This window comes from Oncorhynchus masou, chromosome 29 (genome assembly GCF_036934945.1).
Source record: "Oncorhynchus masou masou isolate Uvic2021 chromosome 29, UVic_Omas_1.1, whole genome shotgun sequence".
In the NCBI taxonomy this organism is placed as follows: Eukaryota; Metazoa; Chordata; class Actinopteri; order Salmoniformes; family Salmonidae; genus Oncorhynchus; species Oncorhynchus masou.
In genome coordinates, this window is record NC_088240.1 from 75,854,257 (window position 1) to 75,875,668 (window position 21,412).

Genomic DNA, 21,412 nt, shown 5'->3' on the forward strand with positions numbered 1-21,412 from the left:
GTGGGCGCAAGCGTGTGGTCAAGTGTACTCTGGGTGTGTGCGGCTCATGTGTATTCTGCCCGCACAGCAAATAAAAGAATCATTCTATCCTGGACAATGTGTACACACACACACAGGACAATAAATGTACAACACACTTAACACAAACTCATACAGTCACCCGCCCTCCTCTCCCTAGTTCTCTCTATACAATAGGCTCTGTTGTAAGGCCGGGACTCCTGACCTAGTCACAGTGGTGTCACAGCAGTCCTGCTCAATCAAACACACACAGAGTGAACACGGTCGGTGTGTGAGAGAGACAGGGCAGGGGTATCCTACGGCGCCTGATGGTAATCTTTACCAGCTGTGGTGAATGGAACCTCTGACCTCTGACCTGTATGAGCTGCTAACAGTCAACATCATGACCCCATCAGAGGCCCAGACCACAACATGGTACTGGGACCAGAGAGAGAGAGACCCAGGGCGTCACTGTGCGACTGCCATCTTGGTTTACTCCCATAGCACTCCAACCAGTACACTGATGCCATTGTCTACTCTCCCTCTCCACCCCTCTCTCTCTCTCTCTCTCTCTCTCTCTCTGAGCACTGGGTTGAGAGGGGATCCACACTGGGGCTACAGAGCACAATAATGTCTATGGGATGAGTTTACCTCCAAGTGCTGTGAACCAGTCGTTCTATCACTGTGATTAATATCTCTGATAGAGTACTGTTCATACATTTCATTCACACAATAAATAAATCATCTCCATTTGACACTTTGTCCCATTCCAACACACACACACACACACACACACACACACACACACACACGAGCGGTATGTGAGGCCATGGGTCTGTCACCATGCGTCTGCTACCACAACAAGCCCTCTCGAGATTCACATCAATAGTAATGTGGTAAGAGGATTGCTGGCACTAAAGACCAATAAAACACACGTTGTAGCAACCATCCCCATATGGAACACATGACAGAGAGGGCCACCTTGCTCCACACATATGGGAGAAATCTGGAGACCAAAGTTAGTGTGGTACCCAGGACTTCAGCTGGAGTTAACTTACACACACTCTCTCGCACACAGTTCAAAGGCATGTTTTCAAGCCCCTGCACTTCAATCACCCAGGCCCATGATCTTACAGCTTCCTGTATAGTGTGCACATGGTGATTTCCCCTTATCAGGAATTATATTGTAATCCAGTATGCCTGTGAGTTGACTCTCCAAGAGGACACGTGACTCCCTGCATCATTCCTGTCTCCTGCTCCCACAGCCACTGGGAAATTCACACTCACACAGTGAGGATTAGGCCGTGTGTGTGTGTGTGTGTGTGTGTGTGTGTGTGTGTGTGTGTGTGTGTGTGTGTGTGTGTGTGTGTGTGTGTGTGTGTGTGGGTGTGTGTGGTGTGTGTGGTGTGTATGGGTGTGGTGTGTGTGTGTGGGGTGTGTGTGGGGTGTGGTGTGTGTGTGGTGTGTGTGTGGTGTGGTGTATGGTGTGTGGTGTGGTGTATGGTGTGTGTGTGGTGTGTGTGTGGAGTATGTGTGTGGTTGGTGTGTGTGTGTGTGTGTGTGTGTGGAGTATGTGTGTGGTTGGTGTGTGTGTGTGTGTGTGTGTGTGTGTGTGTGTGTGTGTGTGTGTGTGTGTGTGTGCGCGCGCGCGCGTGTGTGTGTGTGTGTATGTGTGTGGGGTGTGGTGTATGTGTGTGGTGTGTGAGCAGTCTTGTTCTTCTATCCAGAGGGACAAAGGCTATTTTAAGCTTAGGGGTTTGGTTTAGGGTTACAATTAGGTTTAGGTTTAGGTCAGTAGGGTTAGGTGGTAGGGTTAGAGAAAATAGGTCAATTTTAGGTCCCCACAAGGATAGAAAAACAAGTGTGTGAGATAAGGTCAGAGATATGAGGGAGAGAGACACGCTACAGGGGGGAAAACGGTGAGAGAGAAAGATACAAAGGGGAAAGGAGTGAAAGAGGAGGAAGGCTGCGATGAATGTAGAAAATAATTTGTAAAAATATAGAAAACCCTGGAATGAGTAGGTGTCCAACATTTATCTATCTATCTATATACATACATACAGTTGAAGTCGGAAGTTTACATACACTTAAGTTGGAGTCATTAAAACTCATTTTTCAACCACTCCACAAATTGCTTGTTAACCTCTTTCAGCTAGGGGGCACTATTTTTATGTTTGGAAAAATAAAAGTTCCCAAAGTAAATGGCCTATTTCTCAGGCCCATATGCTAGAATATGCATATAATTGACAGATTAGGATAGAAAACACTCTAAAGTTTCCAAAACTGTCAAAATATTGTCTGTGAGTATAACAGAACTGATATAGCAGGCGAAACATGAGGAAAATCAAACCAAGGGCTTGGAAATAAGAGCGTCTTATCTGCTAAATCAACAAATATATTTTGAAAGCTCCATGCTCCATAGACTGCCTTCGCTCCATTTAAAGGGATATCAACCAGATTCCTTTTCCTATCGCTTCATCAAGGTGTCAAACTTTAGACATGGTTTCAGGCTTTTATTTTTAAAAATGAGCGAGAAAGATAACATCGCTTCAGGTGTTTGCATGAGTTTTGCTTGTGCAACATAGTGGGGCAGCCATTGTCTATCCCTCTCCTACTGAAAAAGAGACAGTGCCAGTTGATATATTATCGATTATATATTTTAAAAACAACCTGAGGATTGACTATAAAAAATGTTTGACATGTTTCTGTGGACATTCCAGATACTATTTGGAATTTTCGTCTGCGTTGTCGTGACCGCTCGAGCTTGTGGATTTCTGAACATAACGCGCCAAACAAACTCAGGTATTTTGGATATAAAAATAATCTTTATGGAACAAAAGGAACATTTGTGTAACTGGGAGTCTCGTGATTGAAAACATCCGAAGATCAAAGGTAAGTGATTAATTTGATTGCTTTTCTGATTTTCGTGACCAAGCTACTTTGATGCTAAGTGTTCATAATGTTTTGTCTAGTGATCGATAAACTTACACAAACGCTTGGATTGCTTTCGCTGTAAAGAATATTTTCAAAATCTGACACGACAGGTGGATTAACAGAATGCTTAGCTGTGTTTTGCTATATTGCACTTGTGATTTCATGAATATAAATATTTTCAGTAATATTATTTGAATGTGGCGCTATGCAATTCAGCGGTTGTTGATGACAATTATTCCGCTAACAGGATAGGTAGCGTGAAGAAGTTAACAAACTATAGTTTTGGCAAGTCGGTTAAGACATCTACTTTGTGCATGGCACAAGTCATTTTTGTTTACAGACAGATTATTTCACTTATAATTCACTGTATCACAATTCCAGTGGGTCAGAAGTATACATACACTAAGTTGACTGTACCTTTAAACAGCGTGGAAAATTCCAGAAAAAGATGTCACGGCTTTAGAAGCTTCTGATAGGCTAATTGACATAATTTGAGTCAATTGGAGGTGTACCTGTGGATGTATTTCAAGGCCTACCTTCAAACTCAGTGCCTCTTTGCTTGACATCATGGGGAAATCAAAAGAAATCAACCAAGACCTCACAAAAGAAATGGTAGACCTCCACAAATCTGGTTCATCCTTGGGAGCAATTTCCAAATGCCTGAAGGTACCACATTCATCTGTACAAAAAATAGTACACAAGTATTAACACCATGGGACCACACAGGCATTATACCGCTCAGGAAGGAGACGCATTCTGTCTCCTATAGGTGAACGTACTTTGGTGCGAAAAGTGCAAATCAATCCCAGAACAGCAGCAAAGAACCTTGTGATAAAGCTGGAGGAAACAGGTACAAAAGTATCTATATCCACAGTAAAACAAGTCCTGTATTGACATAACCTGAAAGTCCACTCAGAAAGGAAGAAGCCACTGCTCCAAAACTGCCATAAAAAAGCCAGACTACGGTTTGCAACTGCACATGGCGACAAAGATCGTACTTTTTGGAGAAATGTCCTCTGGTATGATGAAACAAAAAGTTGTTTGGCCATAATGACCATTGTTATGGTTGGAGAATAAAGGGGAGGATAAAGGGGGAGGCTTGCAAGCCGAAGAACACCATCCCAACCGTGAAGAATGGGGTGGCAGCATCATTTTGTGAGGGTGCTTTGTTGCAGGAGGGACTGGTGCACTTCACAAAATAGATGGCATCGTGAGAATGGAAAATTATGTGGATACATTGAAGCAACATCTCAAGACATCAGTCAGGAAGTTAAAGCTTGGTCGCAAATGAGTCTTTCAAATGGACAATGACCCCAAGCATACTTCCAAAGTTGTGGCAAAATGGCTTATGGCTTAAGGACAACAAAGTCAAGGTATTGGAGTGGCCATCACAAAGCCCTGACCTCAATCCTATAAAAGATTTGTGGGCAGAACTGAACAAGTGTGTGTGAGCAAGGAGGTCTACAAACCTGACTCAGTTACACCAGCTTTGTCAGGTGGAATGTGGCAAAATTCACCCAACTTATTGTGGGAAGCTTGTGCAAGGCTACCCAAAACATTTGACCCAAGTTAAACAATTTAAAGGCAATGCTACCAAATACTAATTGAGTATATGGTAACTTCTGACCCACTGGAAATATGATGGAAGAAATAAAAGCTGAAATATAAAATTTCTCTCTACTATTATTCTGACATTTCACAATCTTAAAATAAAGTGGTGATCCTAACTGACCTAAGACAGGGAATGTTTACAAGGATTAAATGTCAGAAATGGTGAAAAACTGAGTTTAAATGTATTTGTGTGTAAATATATATACATACACACACAGTTGAAGTTGTAAGGTTACATATACCGTAGCCATATGTATATATATTACACAATATTTTGTTTTACCTTCATTAAACTAGGCAAGTCAGTTAAGAACAAATTCTTATTTTCAATGACGTCCCAGGAACAGTGGGTTAACTGCCTTGTTCAGGGGCAGATGACAGATTTGTACCTTGTCAGCTCAGGGATTCGATCTTGCAACAATCTTGCAACCTTTCGGTTACCAGTCCAACACTCTAACCACTAGACTACTAGACTATCTATATATATCTAAATATCTAAATACATCTTTTACACACAAAAGTTTGGGGTCACTTAGAAGTGTCTTGTTTTTGAAAGAAAAGCAAATGTTTTGTGCATTAAAATATCAAAATTATCAGAAATACAGTGTAGACATTATTAAAGTTGTAAATGACTAGGGTAGCTGGAAACGGCTGATTTTGTATGGAATATCTACATAGGCGTACAGAGGCCCATTATCAGCAACCATCACTCCTGGCACATTGTGTTAGCTAATCTAAGTTTATCAATTTAAACGGCTAATAGATCATTAGAAAACCATTTTGCAATTATGTTAGTACAGCTGAAAACTGTTGTACTGATTAAAGAAGCAATAAAACTGGCTTTCTTTAGACCAGTTGAGTATCTGGAGCATCAGCATTGTGGGTTCGATTACAGGCTCAAAATGGCCAGAAACAAATAACTTTCTTCTGAAACTCGTCAGTCTATTCTTGTTCTGATTAATGAAGGTGATTCCATGTGAGAAATTGCCAAGAAACTGAAGATCTGGGACAACGCTGTGTACCACTCCCTTCACAGAACAGCGCAAACTGTCTCTAACCAGAATAGAAAGTGGAGTGGGAGGCCCGGTACACAACTGAGCAAGAGGAAGTACATTAGAGTGTCTAGCTTGAGAAACAGATGCCTCACAAGTCCTCAACTGGCAGCTTCATTAAACAGTACCCGCAAAACACCAGTCTCAACGTCAAAAGTGAAGAGACGACTCCGGGATGCTGGCCTTCTAGGCAGAGTACCTCTGTCCTGTGTCTGTGTTCTTTTGCCCATCTTAATCTTTTCCTTTTTATTGGCCAGTCTGCGATATGGCTTTTTCTTTGCAAAGCTGCCTAGAAGGCCAGCATCCTGGAGTCGCCTCTTCACTGTTGACGTTGAGACTGGTGTTCTGCGGGTACTGCGGAGACATTTCTAAGTGACCCCAAACTTTGAACAGTAATGTGAGTATATATAAATAAATAAGGACTTACTGGTGAGCTAAGCTTCAATACTGGTCCAATACTGTGACTCTACAGGACTGGACACTATCCATAGACTACAAGGAGGATGAAACCAGAGGAAATGTGGAGAAGGGGTGAGGAGAGGATGAGAGGAAGAGAAGAGTGAGGTAGTGTGAGGAGAGAATAAGGAAGAAGTGGAGGGTAGAGGCAATGAGGAGAAGGAAGGAGGTGGATCTCACATCGTTAAGATGTATAATGACCCAAAAGGACTTATTCAATGAGGAATTAATACAAAAGGAAAACACCCCCCTCCAAACTGCGATTTGCAATTAGTGTGTTAAACCAGCCTGTCCTCATCAGACCCCATCTGCAACAGTCACCATGTTAATCACACCACAGTAGAGACCTTACGTAAGCCCCCACCCTAAACAGGGCGACCCCATCGCTCTTCTCACTGCTTCCAGATTATGTGTGGTTTATCAGTGCTTAGTCTAATCTCTGTTTCGTGAAGTCAGAAATACAAGATACTACAAGCCAGCCCATTCTAACAGTCAGGGGTGACTGGTTAGGTTAGATACTTGGCTGTTGAACTGTGCAGTTCTCTCAGGTTATGGCTCCTATTCTGTCCTGATTGAAGCAATTGCATTGCAATGTGTCACCTGTGTATTATTCTAGACTGTACAGATTCGTCCAAAGTGTATGTCAAAGTCTGTTGTGTTGTTATCAGTGAGTAAATTGTGTGTTACGGTGAGTATGTGTGGTTGTGAGGGAGATCAGGACAGAGTGTGTGACGAATCCAGGCTAAGCAGTGAGCCGCCTGGGGGATGATACCGTACAGCCTGAGGCTTGGATGGATGGATTACTGTCTCGTTACACTACAGGGTCACAGACCTAACAGTAAGCCTAGGGTCATTACGAAAATAGCTTGAATTGGTGTTCCAGTGTATGGGGGTCATTGCCATAACGGTGAGGCCCTAATGGGTGTTAGGGTCAGTGCCATAACAGAAGGCTATATGGGCCCTGAGTTGGTGTCCATAAATGATGGGCTTCAGAGTCACATGTGATAGGCTGCATGTGGTCAGACAAGTTATACAGTCGGGATGTACAATTGACCTTTTCTGTTCCAGTTCTCGCATAATATTTGTCTCGTTCGAGTACTATTTTTAGAACAAGGAAACAAATATGTGCACATTTATCTTCTGTTTATGCCAACAGTGAGCAACAATGCCTAATTTATCATAAACATTACGGATAACGAATCCTAATTGCTAAATTGCCTCATAAATATATAAATAAATAAATATATATATAAATATATATAAATAAATAAATATATATATATATATAAATAAATAAATATATATATATAAATAAATATATATATATATATAAATAAATAAATATATATATATAAATAAATAAATATATATATATAAATAAATAAATATATAGAAATAAATATTTATAAATAAATATTTATTTATATTTATATATTTATATATATATAAATAAATAAATATATATAAGTAAATAAATATAAATAAATATAAATATATAAATAAATAAATACATACATATAAATATTTATTTATAAATATACATACATATAAATATTTATTTATAAATATAACTATTTATTTATAAATATAACTATTTATTTATAAATATATATAATATATTTATATTTATAAATAAATATTTATATTTATAAATAAATAAATATATATATTCATTCAATAAAAAAACAAGTGCCATTTAAGATGAATTTATTGAAACTATAATATCGTCAGGTTATATTATATCGTGGAACACAATCTGGAAAAAGGCAGTAACGTCAGCAACGTGGCGTTTGCCTGTAGAACCCGATGGCTGTGCAATGGCACAGAGTTGATTTGTTCATTTAGCAGAGAAGACGCTCTTATTTCCAAGCCCTTATCACAGTCAAGACATCTATTTTAAAGTTTTAAAACCCTCATGTATTATAACAGAATAAAATAACAGAATAGTGCCAAGTGATTGGCATCTCCCATCTGGAACAGTTATTCTCAGAGTGATCATTTGAAACTGGTCTACATTTTTCAGGGTTACAAACCAAAATCTTCTTTTTGATATACAGACGTTGGATTTAGTGTATTATGCCTGTTCCTTGGAATTTTCTAAATTGATTAACAATACTACATTGAACACTGCATGGGGATGAGTTTTGTCCAAGAGGCCTAGACTTGATTAAGATTGTTGTTAACATTCATTTTTACGATATAGACAATTTTGACTTTGTGGCGGTGGTAACCAGTGACAACCGCAAATTACCCTAAGCGGAAAATGACTAATTTATTCCCAAACTGCAGCTCATTATTGGAACATTATTTCTGAGAAAGGGAATTTAGGGAGCAGCATTGTGTGATGCTTGGCTTGGTTTATTTTTTGTTGTGTCCCGCAAATGCACATGTACAAATAGAACACTAGTCAAAGCAAATTAACGTTGTCTTCAAGAGAATATTTTGACCAAATAGATTTACAGTATTGGGAAAAAAATTGAATCTCTGGTAAAGTTTGGGTTGACGTCAGTTTGAGTACTCAACTTCAAATCAAATAAAATTTTATTGGTCACATACACAGATGTTATTGCGAGTGTAGCGAAATGCAGTGATATCTAACAAGTAATCTAATAAATTCACAACAACAACCTCACACACAAATGTAAGGGATGAATAAGAATATGTACATATATGGATGAACGATGGCCGTGCGGCATAGGCAAGATGAGATGAGTGATATAGGATATGTAAACATTATTCAAATGGCCTTATTTAAAGTGACTAATGATAGGCATAGACAAGATGCAGTAGATGGTATAGAGCAGTATATACATATGAGATAAGTAATGTATGATATGTAAATATTATTAAAGTGGCGTTATTTATGGTGACAATTGATACCTTTATAAAGTTAATTTTTTAAAGTGGCCAGAGATTTGAGTCTGTATGTTGGCAGCAGCCTCTCTACGTTAGTGGTGGCTGTTTAACAGTCTGATGGCCTTGAGATAGAAGTTGTTTTTCAGTCTCTCGGTCACAGCTTTGATGCACCTGTATTGACCTCGCCTTCTGGATGATAGCGGGGTGAACAGGCAGTGGCTCGGGTGGTTGCTGTCCTTGATGATCTTTATGGCCTTCCTGGATGATCGGACCACCATTTTATTACATTTGCAATCGCAGCAAATAATCTGCTCAGACCCCAACCAAGGATCATCAAAAGTCATGCTATAAATTCTCAGACAATCCAAAGATTCCTTGATGCCCTTCAAGACTCCCTCTGCCTACCCAAGGACGTCAGAGGACAAAAATCAGTTAACCACATAACTGAGGAACTCAATTTAACCTTGCACAATACCATAAATGCAGTCAAACCCCTAAAAACATTTGTCATAACAAACTAGCTCGCTGGTATACAGAAAATACCCGAGCTCTGAAGGAAGCTTCCAGAAAATTGGAACGGAAATGGCGCCACACCAAACTAAGTCTTCCGACTAGCTTGGAAAGACGGTACCGTGCAGCATCGAAGAGCCCTCACTGCTGCTCGATCATCCTATTTTTCCAACTTAATTGAGGAAAATAAGAAGAATCCAAAATGTATTTTTGATACTGTCGCAAAGCTAACTTAAAAAGCAGCATTCCCCAAGAGAGGATAGCTTTCACTTCAGCAGTAAAAAAATTCATAAACTTCCTTGAGGAAAAAATCATGATCATTAAAAAGCAAATTACGGACCACTCTTTAAATCTGCGTATTCTTCCAAAGCTCAGTTGTCCTGAGTCTGCAGAATTCTGCCAGGACATAGGATCAAGGAAGACACTTAACTTTTTTAATACTATATCTCTTAACACATTGATGAAAATAGTCATGGCCTCTAAACCTTCAAGCTGCATACTGGACCCTATTCCAACTAACCTACTGAAAGAGCTTCTTCCTGTGCTTGGCCCTCCTATGTTAAACATAATAAACAGCTCACTATCCACAGACCTTAGTGCTGCTTTTGATACCATCCCCATCATCACATTCTTTTGGAGAGATTGGAAACCCAAATTGGCCAACAAGGACAAGTTCTGGTCTGGTTTAGATCTTATCTGTCGGAAAGATATCAGTTTGTCTCTATGTCCTCTGACAAATCAACTGTCCTCTGACAAATCAAATTTCGGTGTTCCTCAGAGTTCCGTTTTGGGACTACTATTGTTTTCACTATATATTTTACCTCTTGGGGATGTCATTCGAAAACGTAAATATTAACTTTCACCGCTATGCGGATGACACACAGCTGTACATTTCGATGAAACATGGTGAAGCCCCAAAATTGCCCTTCCTGGAAGCCTGTGTTTCAGACATAAGGAAGTGGATGGCTGCAAACGTTCTACTTCTAAACTCAGACAAAATAGAGATGCTAGTTCTAGGTCCCAAGAAACAAAGAGATCTTCTGTTGAATCTGACAATTAATCTTGATGGCTGTACAGTCGTCTCAAATAAAAATGTGAAGGACCTCGGAGTTACTCTGGACCCTGATCTCTCTTATGACGAGCATATCGAGACTGTGTCAAGGATAGCTTTTTTCCATCTAGGTAACATTGCAAAAATCAGACATTTCTCTCCAAAAATGATGCAGAAAAATTAATCCATGCTTCTGTCACTTCTAAGTTAGACTACTGCAATGCTCTACTTTCCGGCTACTCGGATAAAGCACTAAATAAACTTCAGGAAGTGCTAAACACGGCTGCTAGAATCCTGACTAGAACCAAAAAATTGGATCATATTACCCCCTACACTGCTAGCCTCCCTATACTGGCTTCCTGTTAAGGCATTATCTGATTTCAAGGTTTTACTGCTAACCTACAAAGCATTACATGGGCTTGCTCGTACCTATCTTTCCTATTTGGTCCTGCCGTACATACCTACACGTACGTTGTCCCTAGAATTTCTAAGCAAACAGCTGGAGGCAGCGCTTTGTCCTATAGAGCTCAATTTGTATGGAATGGTCTGCTGAGGCTGAGTCACTGGCTTACTGGTGCTCTTCCATGTGTCTGGGGGGGCTAGGTCTCTCTCCCTCCCTCCTGGACTACCTGGCATGATGACTCCTTGCTGCAACATATGAAAGCTGGTGGTTCCTTTTAAAATGAGTCTTCAATATTCCCAGGTAAGAAGTTTTAGGTTGTAGTTATTATAGGACTTTTCATGAACCTTTGACTATTGGATGTTCTCATAGACACTTTAGTATTGCCAGTGTAACAGTATAGCTTCCGTCCCTCTCCTCGCTCCTCCCTGGGCTCGAACCAGGAACACAACGACAACAGCCCCCTCGAAGCAGCGTTACCCATGCAGAGCAAGGGGAACAACCACTCCAAGACTCAAGAGCGAGTGACGTTTGAAACGCTATTAGCGCGCGCTAACTAGCTAGCCATTTCACTTCGGTTACACTAGCCTCATCTCGGGAGTTGATAGGCTTGAAGTCATAAACAGCGCAATGCTTGACGCACAACGAAGAGCTGCTGGCAAAACGCACGAACGTGCTGTTTGAATGAATGTTTATAAGATAAGTTTACTGCTAGCTAGCAACTTACCTTGGCTTACTGCATTCGCGTAACAGGCCGTCTCCCTGAACGAGGCAGTGTAACCCACTGTTCCTAGGCAGTCATTGAAAATAAGAATGTGTTCTTATCTGACTTGACTAGTTAAATAAAGATTAAATAAAAGGTGTAAAAAATACAAATTAAATTGTAAAAAATTTGGCGACCAAAAATAGCGATTTCCGATTGTTATGAAAACTTGAAATCGTCCCTAATTAATCGGCCATTCTGATTAATCGGTCGACCTCTACTCTAGAGACAGCAGGAGAGGTAGAGATACTCTCAATGATCGGCTATGAAAAGCCAACTGACATTAACTCCTGAGGTGCTGACCTGTTGCACCCTCAACAACTACTGTGATTATTGTTATTATTTGACCATGCTGGTCATTTATGAATGTTTGAAAATCTTGGCCATGTTCTGTTATAATCTCCACCCGGCACAGCCAGAAGAGGACTGGCCACCCCTCATCGCCTGGTTCCTCTCTAGGTTTCTTCCTAGGTTTTGTCCTTTCTAGGGAGTTATTCCTAGCCACTGTGCTTCTACACCTGCATTGCTTGCTGGGGTTTCAGGCTGGGTTTCTGTACATCACTTTGAGATATCAGCTGATGTACGAAGGGCTATATAAATACATTTGTTTTGATTTGTGACACCGGTGATGCGTTGTGCAGACCGCACTACCCTCTGGAGAGCCTTGCAGTTGAGGGTGGTGCAGTTGCCATACCAGGCGGTGATACAAGCCTGACAGGATGCTCTCGATTGTGCATCTATAATAGTTTGTGAGTGTTTTAGGTGACAAGCCAAATTTCTTCAGCCTCCTGGAGGTGGAAGAGGCGCTGTTGCGCCTTCTTCACACCAAGCTGTCTGCGCGGGTGGACCATTTCAGTTTGTCCGTGATGTGTATGCCGAGGAACTTAAAACTTTCCACCTTCTCCACTACTGTCCCGTCGATGTGGATGGGAACGGTGATCCCTTCGCTGTTTCCTGAAGTCCACGATCATCTCCTTTGTTTTGTTGAAATTGAGTGAGAGGTTATTTTCCTGAAACTACACTCCCAGAGCCCTTACCTCCTCCCTGTAATTGGTCTCGTCGTTGTTGTTAATCAAGCCCACTACCGTTGTGTCATCTGCAAACTTGATGATTGAGTTGGAAGCGTGCATAGCCACGCAGTCATGGGTGAACAGGAGTACGGAGAGGGCTGAGAATGCACCCTTGTGGGGCCCCAGTGTTGAGGATCAGCGGGGTGAAGATGTTGTTTCCTACATTCATCACCTGGAGGCAGCCCGTCAGAAAGTCCAGGACCCAGTTGGAGGGTAGTAAATGGTGAGCTGTAGTCAATGAACAGCACTCTTACATAGGTATTCCTCTTGTCCAGATGGGTTAGGGCAGTGTGATGGCGATTGCATCGTCAGTGGACCTATTGGGGCGGTAAGCAAATGGGAGTGGGTCTGGGGTGTCAGGTAGGGTGGAGGTGATATAATCCTTAACTAGTCTCTGAAAGCGCTTCATGATGACGGAGGTGAGTGCTACTGGGTGATAGTCATTTAGTTCAGTTACCTTAGCTTTCTTGGGAACAGGAACAATGGTGGCCATCTTGAAGCATGTGGGGACAACAGACTGGGATAAGGATTGATTGAATATGTTCGTAAACACTCCAGACAGCTGGTCGGCGCATGCTCTGAGGACGCGGCTGGGGATAATGTCTTGTCCGGCAGCCTTGCGAGGGTTAACACGTTTAAATATTTTACTCACGTTGACCACGGAGAAGGAGAGCCCACAGGCTTTGGTAAATTGTCATGCTCATCCCTTTTATACAGTGTATGGGTGATTGACATGTGATAGGCTACATGTGGTCAGAGTAGCGGTTATATGGCGTATGGGTGATTGACATGTGATAAGCTATATGTGGTCAGAATAGCGGTTATATGGCGTATGGGTGATTGACATGTGATAGGCTATATGTGGTCAGAGTAGCGGTTATATGGCGTATGGGTGATTGACATGTGATAGGCTATATGTGGTCAGAATAGCGGTTATATGGCGTATGGGTGATTGACATGTGATAGGCTATATGTGGTCAGAATAGCGGTTATATGGCGTATGGGTGATTGACATGTGATAGGCTATATGTGGTCAGAATAGCGGTTATATGGCGTATGGGGAAGCCATACGGGGTCATGGAGGTCAATGCCATAACAGTATAAGGGGCTTGTGTTTGGGGTGTTTGAGTGAACAGTCTTTTTTGTTTAGTCACTGCCATTACATGGGCAATATTATCACCGCCATCGCAGGAATATGGGGTTTGAGATGGTGTCAATAGAGTCCATGTGCTTTCTGGTCACTGCCGAAACTGTGTATTGGGAGATAGGTATACAGTATACAGTGCTTTAAGGGCTAGAGCTGGTGTCATAGTCATAACAGCCAGCTCAAGCAGACGTGCACAACGTAACAATAAACCTATATCTGGGGCCGAAGCCCGAGCTTGGAGAGGAATTGAGGCCTGGATCACTGCCATAAGACAGCCATGTGCATTAGGATCAGTGTGTAAACAGCACATGGAGCAGGACACGCTTGGTGTTATTGAGTTTCCTTACCGGAGTGCCCTGCTCAGCTTGTCATAGTTCATCTGGGGTTTGCACTTGCGGGCCCCCCATAACCGGGCCACCTCGTCAGGGTCCTTGATGACAAACTCTCCATAGTCCCCCTGCCAGGCGATGACATCATGGTACTCCTCCTTTCTCAGCAGCTCCAGGATGAAGTGCCACAGCTGGATCTGTCGCGAGCCGGGGCTCGACTCAGGTTTGTAGGCCCAGTCTGGAAAGGCAAACCCTGGGGAGGAGAGGGGGGAGACCAGGGAGAAGGGAGTTAGCCTGGAGGTCCGTGGAGCACAGCCATTTTTATTTTTTTTACCTTTTTACCTTTATTTTACCATTTTTATTTTTTTACCTTTATTTTACTAGGCAAGTCAGTTAAGAACAAATTCTTATTTTAAATGACGGCCTAGGAACAGTGGGTTAACTGCCTGTTCAGGGGCAGAACAACAGATTTGTACCTTGTCAGCTCGGGGATTCGAACTTGCAACCTTTCGGTTACTAGTCCAACGCTCTAACCACTAGGCTAACCTGCCGCCCCATACTGATGGACTGAGATGATTAGCCGTCATAGAGGACAGCACGTTCAGAAAGGTTATGCTCTCAGTCTAAATGTTCACTTATTTCTGTGAGTTTAGGCAGCACACAGTAGGCAGCACATACAAACCCAACATTTGGGCCAATAGCTAAGTCACAGGAATGCTGTTTAGTTGCAGGGCAAGACATGAATATTGATTCCAACTCCAACGGGGCGAGAGGAGTTGCCTCTAGCCATGTCAGGCGTTCTCAGGTGAAGAGTGTTCTAAAAGGCGTGTTGTAGAAGAGGAAAGAGGATTAGTGAGGCCTATTTGTGTTCGGTCTTTTAGTTCTCGGTCTGTAGCTTAGGGATATATTTGGGATCCATCTGTACAGTCTGGTTCTGTTTCTACTGTTATTAAGGCGTACACAGTGCTGCACATCATCAAGTGTGGCTGCTTGTCACTCACACCTGCCTGACCTGGCCTCTTCTCTGCCCTCCTCTTCTTTCCTCTCCTCCACTCTACTTTGTGTTGTATCTGACTCATGGTAGACTGGGTGTAGAAACCACAACAGTCCTGTCACCGTCACTGCTAGGGCATCCACCCAACCACAACAGTCCTGTCACCGTCACTGCTAGGGCGTCCACCCAACCACAACAGTCCTGTCACCGTCACTGCTAGGGCGTCCACCCAACCACAACAGTCCTGTCACCGTCACTGCTAGGGCATCCACCCAACCACAACAGTCCTGTCACCGTCACTGCTAGGGCATCCACCCAACCACAACAGTCCTGTCACCGTCACTGCTAGGGCATCCACCCAACCACAACAGTCCTGTCACCGTCACTGCTAGGGCGTCCACCCAACCACAACAGTCCTGTCACCGTCACTGCTAGGGCGTCCACCCAACCACAACAGTCCTGTCACCGTCACTGCTAGGGCATCCACCCAACCACAACAGTCCTGTCACAGTCACTGCTAGGGCGTCCACCCAACCACAACAGTCCTGTCACCGTCACTGCTAGGGCGTCCACCCAACCACAACAGTCCTGTCACCGTCACTGCTAGGGCATCCACCCAACCACAACAGTCCTGTCACCGTCACTGCTAGGGCATCCACCCAACCACAACAGTCCTGTCACCGTCACTGCTAGGGCATCCACCCAACCACAACAGTCCTGTCACCGTCACTGCTAGGGCATCAACCCAACCACAACAGTCCTGTCACCGTCACTGCTAGGGCATCCACCCAACCACAACAGTCCTGTCACCGTCACTGCTAGGGCATCCACCCAACCACAACAGTCCTGTCACCGTCACTGCTAGGGCGTCCACCCAACCACAACAGTCCTGTCACCGTCACTGCTAGGGCGTCCACCCAACCACAACAGTCCTGTCACCGTCACTGCTAGGGCGTCCACCCAACCACAACAGTCCTGTCACCGTCACTGCTAGGGCATCCACCCAACCACAACAGTCCTGTCACCGTCACTGCTAGGGCATCCACCCAACCACAACAGTCCTGTCACCGTCACTGCTAGGGCGTCCACCCAACCACAACAGTCCTGTCACCGTCACTGCTAGGGCATCAACCCAACCACAACAGTCCTGTCACCGTCACTGCTAGGGCGTCCACCCAACCACAACAGTCCTGTCACCGTCACTGCTAGGGCATCCACCCAACCACAACAGTCCTGTCACCGTCACTGCTAGGGCGTCCACCCAACCACAACAGTCCTGTCACCGTCACTGCTAGGGCATCCACCCAACCACAACAGTCCTGTCACCGTCACTGCTAGGGCATCCACCCAACCACAACAGTCCTGTCACCGTCACTGCTAGGGCATCCACCCAACCACAACAGTCCTGTCACCGTCACTGCTAGGGCGTCCACCCAACCACAACAGTCCTGTCACCGTCACTGCTAGGGCGTCCACCCAACCACAACAGTCCTGTCACCGTCACTGCTAGGGCGTCCACCCAACCACAACAGTCCTGTCACCGTCACTGCTAGGGCTTCCACCCAACCACAACAGTCCTGTCACCGTCACTGCTAGGGCATCCACCCAACCACAACAGTCCTGTCACCGTCACTGCTAGGGCATCCACCCAACCACAACAGTCCTGTCACCGTCACTGCTAGGGCGTCCACCCAACCACAACAGTCCTGTCACCGTCACTGCTAGGGCGTCCACCCAACCACAACAGTCCTGTCACCGTCACTGCTAGGGCGTCCACCCAACCACAACAGTCCTGTCACCATCACTGCTAGGGCGTCCACCCAACCACAACAGTCCTGTCACCGTCACTGCTAGGGCGTCCACCCAACCACAACAGTCCTGTCACCGTCACTGCTAGGGCATCCACCCAACCACAACAGTCCTGTCACCGTCACTGCTAGGGCTTCCACCCAACCACAACAGTCCTGTCACCGTCACTGCTAGGGCATCCACCCAACCACAACAGTCCTGTCACCGTCACTGCTAGGGCATCCACCCAACCACAACAGTCCTGTCACCGTCACTGCTAGGGCTTCCACCCAACCACAACAGTCCTGTCACCGTCACTGCTAGGGCATCCACCCAACCACAACAGTCCTGTCACCGTCACTGCTAGGGCATCCACCCAACCACAACAGTCCTGTCACCGTCACTGCTAGGGCATCCACCCAACCACAACAGTCCTGTCACCGTCACTGCTAGGGCTTCCACCCAAATACAACAGTCCTGTCACCGTCACTGCTAGGGCTTCCACCCAACCACAACAGTCCTGTCACCGTCACTGCTAGGGCGTCCACCCAACCACAACAGTCCTGTCACCGTCACTGCTAGGGCTTCCACCCAACCACAACAGTCCTGTCACCGTCACTGCTAGGGCTTCCACCCAACCACAACAGTCCTGTCACCGTCACTGCTAGGGCGTCCACCCAACCACAACAGTCCTGCGCCGGAAACGCTCACTGATCTCCCTGCCGTGATACTACTCTAATAGTGAACACACACACGACCACAACATTGGCTCTCTGTCTGTGGAATACTATTCATAATGAAAACCTCTCCATCTCTTTTCCCTGATTCTGTCACTCTTTCCTACTGAGAGGAAACAACACGACCTAGTCCTCCCTCCCCCAAATGTACAACGGAAACTCAAAAGTGTGAAAGGCGGAAACAGACTGTGGGTGTGGGCACATGTTCATGAGTGTTTGTTTGTTTGTCTGCCTGCTCGACTGACCTTGATGTAAATGTGTATTCAAGATTGAGAATAAGCCAGTATGTGAGTGAATGAGTGTACATACATGAGGCTTGAATGACGAGTTGAATGCACTTGAGAGGCTATTTCCTCACATGTGGTCATGAAGATGTGACAAATCTGAGCCAGACTGGGTGTTAGCGTCACCGGAGTGTTTCAAATCAAATCACATTTTATTTGTCACATACACATGGTTAGCAGATGTTAATGCGAGTGTCGCGAAATGCTTGTGCTTCTAGTTCTGACAATGCAGTAATAACCAACAAGTATTCTAAACTATCAATTCCACAACTACTACCTAAAACACACAAGTGTAAAGGGATAAAGAATATGTACATAAAGATATATGAATGAGTGATGGTACAGAAAGGCATAGGCAAGATGCAGTAGATGGTATCGAGTACAGTATATACATATGAGATGAGTAATGTAGGGTATGTAAACATAAAAGTGTCATAGTTTAAAGTGGCTAGTGATACATGTATTACATAAAGATGGCAAGATGCAGTAGATGATATAGAGTACATTATATACATATGAGATGAGTAATGTAGGGTATGTAAACATTATATTAAGTGGCATTGTTTAAAGTGGCTAGTGATACATTTTTTACACCAATTTCCATTATTAAAGTGGCTGGAGTTGAGTCAGAATGTTAGCAGCAGCCACTCAATGGCTGTAGATAGTTTAAATTAGAGGGAAACGCTGATCACCTACTGTTCAGTATGACGAACATCCTCTCTACATAACCATTACTCAGAGAATTGCCAGAGAAGAACAGGAGTCCATAGTTCCGTGATAAAAATCAAGCCTAGTCAATGCCGACCAATCCCATTCATCAGGGTTTGAGGCCTCCAATTTTTTCCTGACTCACATGGCAGGATCTAAACATATATTGACCATATTTGAAATATGAAAACATTGGACAAATGAACATTTCAGGGTGAACTATCCCTTTAAGGTCTAGCGACATCATGGGTGTGTATGACATCACAACAGCAGAAAAGCCACTACTCGTACAGATGAGCCCTGAAAAGCATCAAAATAACCAAATGTAGCTAGATGTTGGGGGGACTTTCTAAATGACGGACAGATTGATAGATAAACTGAGCAAAAAAAGATATGTCCTCTCACTGTCAACTCCGTTTATTTTCAGCAAACTTAACGTGTAAATATTTGTATTAACATAAGATTCAACAACAGACAAACTGAACACGTTCCACAGACATGTGACTAACAGAAATGGAATCATGTGTCCCTGAACAAAGGGGGGATAAAAATCTAAAGTAAAAGTCAGTATCTGGTGTGGCCACCAGCTGCATTAAGTACTGCAGTGCATCTCCTCCTCATGGACTGCACCAGATTTTCCAGTTCTTGCTGTGAGGTGTTACTCCACTCTTCCACCAAGGCACCTGCAAGTTCCCAGACATTTCTGTGAGGAATGGCCCCTAGCCCTCACCATTTGATCTTATAGGTCCCAGACGTGCTCAATGGGATTGAGTTCCAGGCTCTTCGCTGGCCACGGCAGAACACTGACATTGCTGTCTTGCAGGAAATCACGCTCAGAACAGCAGTATGGCTTGTGCCATTGTCATGCTGGAGGGTCATGTCAGGATGAGCCTGCAGGAAGGGTACCACATGAGGGAGGAGGATGTCTTCCCTGTAATGCACAGCGTTGAGATTGCCTGCAATGACAACAGGCTCAGTCCGATGATGCTGTGACACACCGCCCCAGACCATAATGGACCCTCCACCTCCAAATCGATCCCGCTCCAGAGTACAGAGCTTGGTGTAAGGCTCATTCCTTCGACGATAAACGCGAATCCGACCATCACCCCTGGTGAGAAAAAAACACGACTCGTCAGTGAAGAGCACTTTTTGCCAGTCCGGTCTGGTCCAGTGATGGTGGGTTTCTGCCCATAGGCGACGTTGTTGCCAGTGATGTCTGGTGAGGACCTGCCTTACAACAGGCCGACAAGCCCTCAGTCCAGCCTCTCTCAACCTATTGCGGACAGTCTGAGCACTGATGGAGGGATTGTGTGTTCCTGGTGTAACTTGGGCAGTTGTTGTTTCCATCCTGTACCTGTCCCGCAGGTGATGTCCGGATGTACCGATCCTATGCAGGTGTTGTTACATGTGGTCTGCCACTGCGAGGACGATCAGCTGTCCGTTCTGTCTCCCTGTAGTGCTGTCTTAGGCGTCTCACAGTACGGACATTGCAATTTATTGCCCTGGGCACATCTGCAGTCCTCATGCCTCCTTGCAGCATGCCTAAGGCACGTCCACGCAGATGAGCAGGGACCCTGGGCATCTTTCTTTAGCTGTTTTTCAGTCAGTAGAAAGGCCTCTTTAGTGTCCTAAGCTTTCATAACTGTGACCTTAATTGCCTACCGTCTGTAAATTGTTAAGAGTCTTAATGACCGTCCCACAAGTGCATGTTCATTAATTGTTTATGGTTCATTGAACAAACATGGGAAACAGTGTTTAAACTAGAGGTCAAACAATTATGATTTTTCAACGCCGTTACCGATACCGGATATCGGAGGACCAAAAAAGCAGATACCGATTAAAAATTGGCCAATTCTTTTATACATATATATTTCTAATAATGACAATTAAAACAATACTGAATTAACAATGAACACTTTTATTTTAAACTAAGATAATACATAAATAAAATCTATTTAGCCTCAAGTAAATTATGAAACATCCTCAATTTGGTTTATATAATGCAAAAACACAGTGTTCGAGAAAAAAGTAAAAGTGCAATATGTGCCATGTAAAAAGATAACGTTTAAGTTCCTTGCTGAGAACATATGAAAGATGGTGGTTCAATATTCCCAGATCTTCAATATTCCCAGTTAACCTCTTGAAACTCTAGGGGCGCTATATCATTTTTGGATAAAAAGACGTGCCCGTTTTAAGCGCAATATTTTGTCACAAAAAGATGCTCGACTATGCATATAATTGGTAGCTTTGGAAAGAAAACACTCTGACGTTTCCAGAACTGCAAAGATATTTTCTGTGCGTGCCCTAGAACGTGAGCTACAGGCAAAACCAAGATGAAACGGCATCCAGGAAATGAGCAGGATTTTTGAGGCTCCGTTTTCCATTGTCTCCTTATATGGCTGTGAATGCGAGAGGAGTGAGTCTGCCCTTTCTGTCGTTTCCCCAAGGTGTCTGCAGCATTGTGACGTACTTGTAGGCATATCATTGGAAGATTGACCATAAGAGACCACATTTACCAGGTGTCCGCCCGGTGTCCTGCGCCGAAATTGGTGCGCAAACCTCAGCTGCAAGTATTTTTCCATGGAATTCAGAGAAGAAAGCAGGCTTCCACGAACGATATATCAATGAAGAGATATGTGAAAAAACACCTTGAGGATTGATTCCAAACAACGTTTACCATGTTTCGGTCGATATTATGGAGTTAATTCGGAAAAAGTTTGACGTT

General features: G+C 43.9%; 1 protein-coding gene across 1 annotated transcript in view; it reads right to left on the reverse strand.

Moving 5' to 3' along the window:
• LOC135520564 (ETS domain-containing transcription factor ERF-like) overlaps nt 1–21,412 on the reverse strand; it is a 107,220-nt gene that overhangs the window by 20,034 nt on the left and 65,774 nt on the right. The window contains exon 2 of the mRNA XM_064946211.1: nt 14,195–14,429. Coding sequence (XP_064802283.1) covers nt 14,195–14,429 — 235 coding nt within the window. The remainder of the gene's footprint in view (nt 1–14,194; nt 14,430–21,412) is intronic.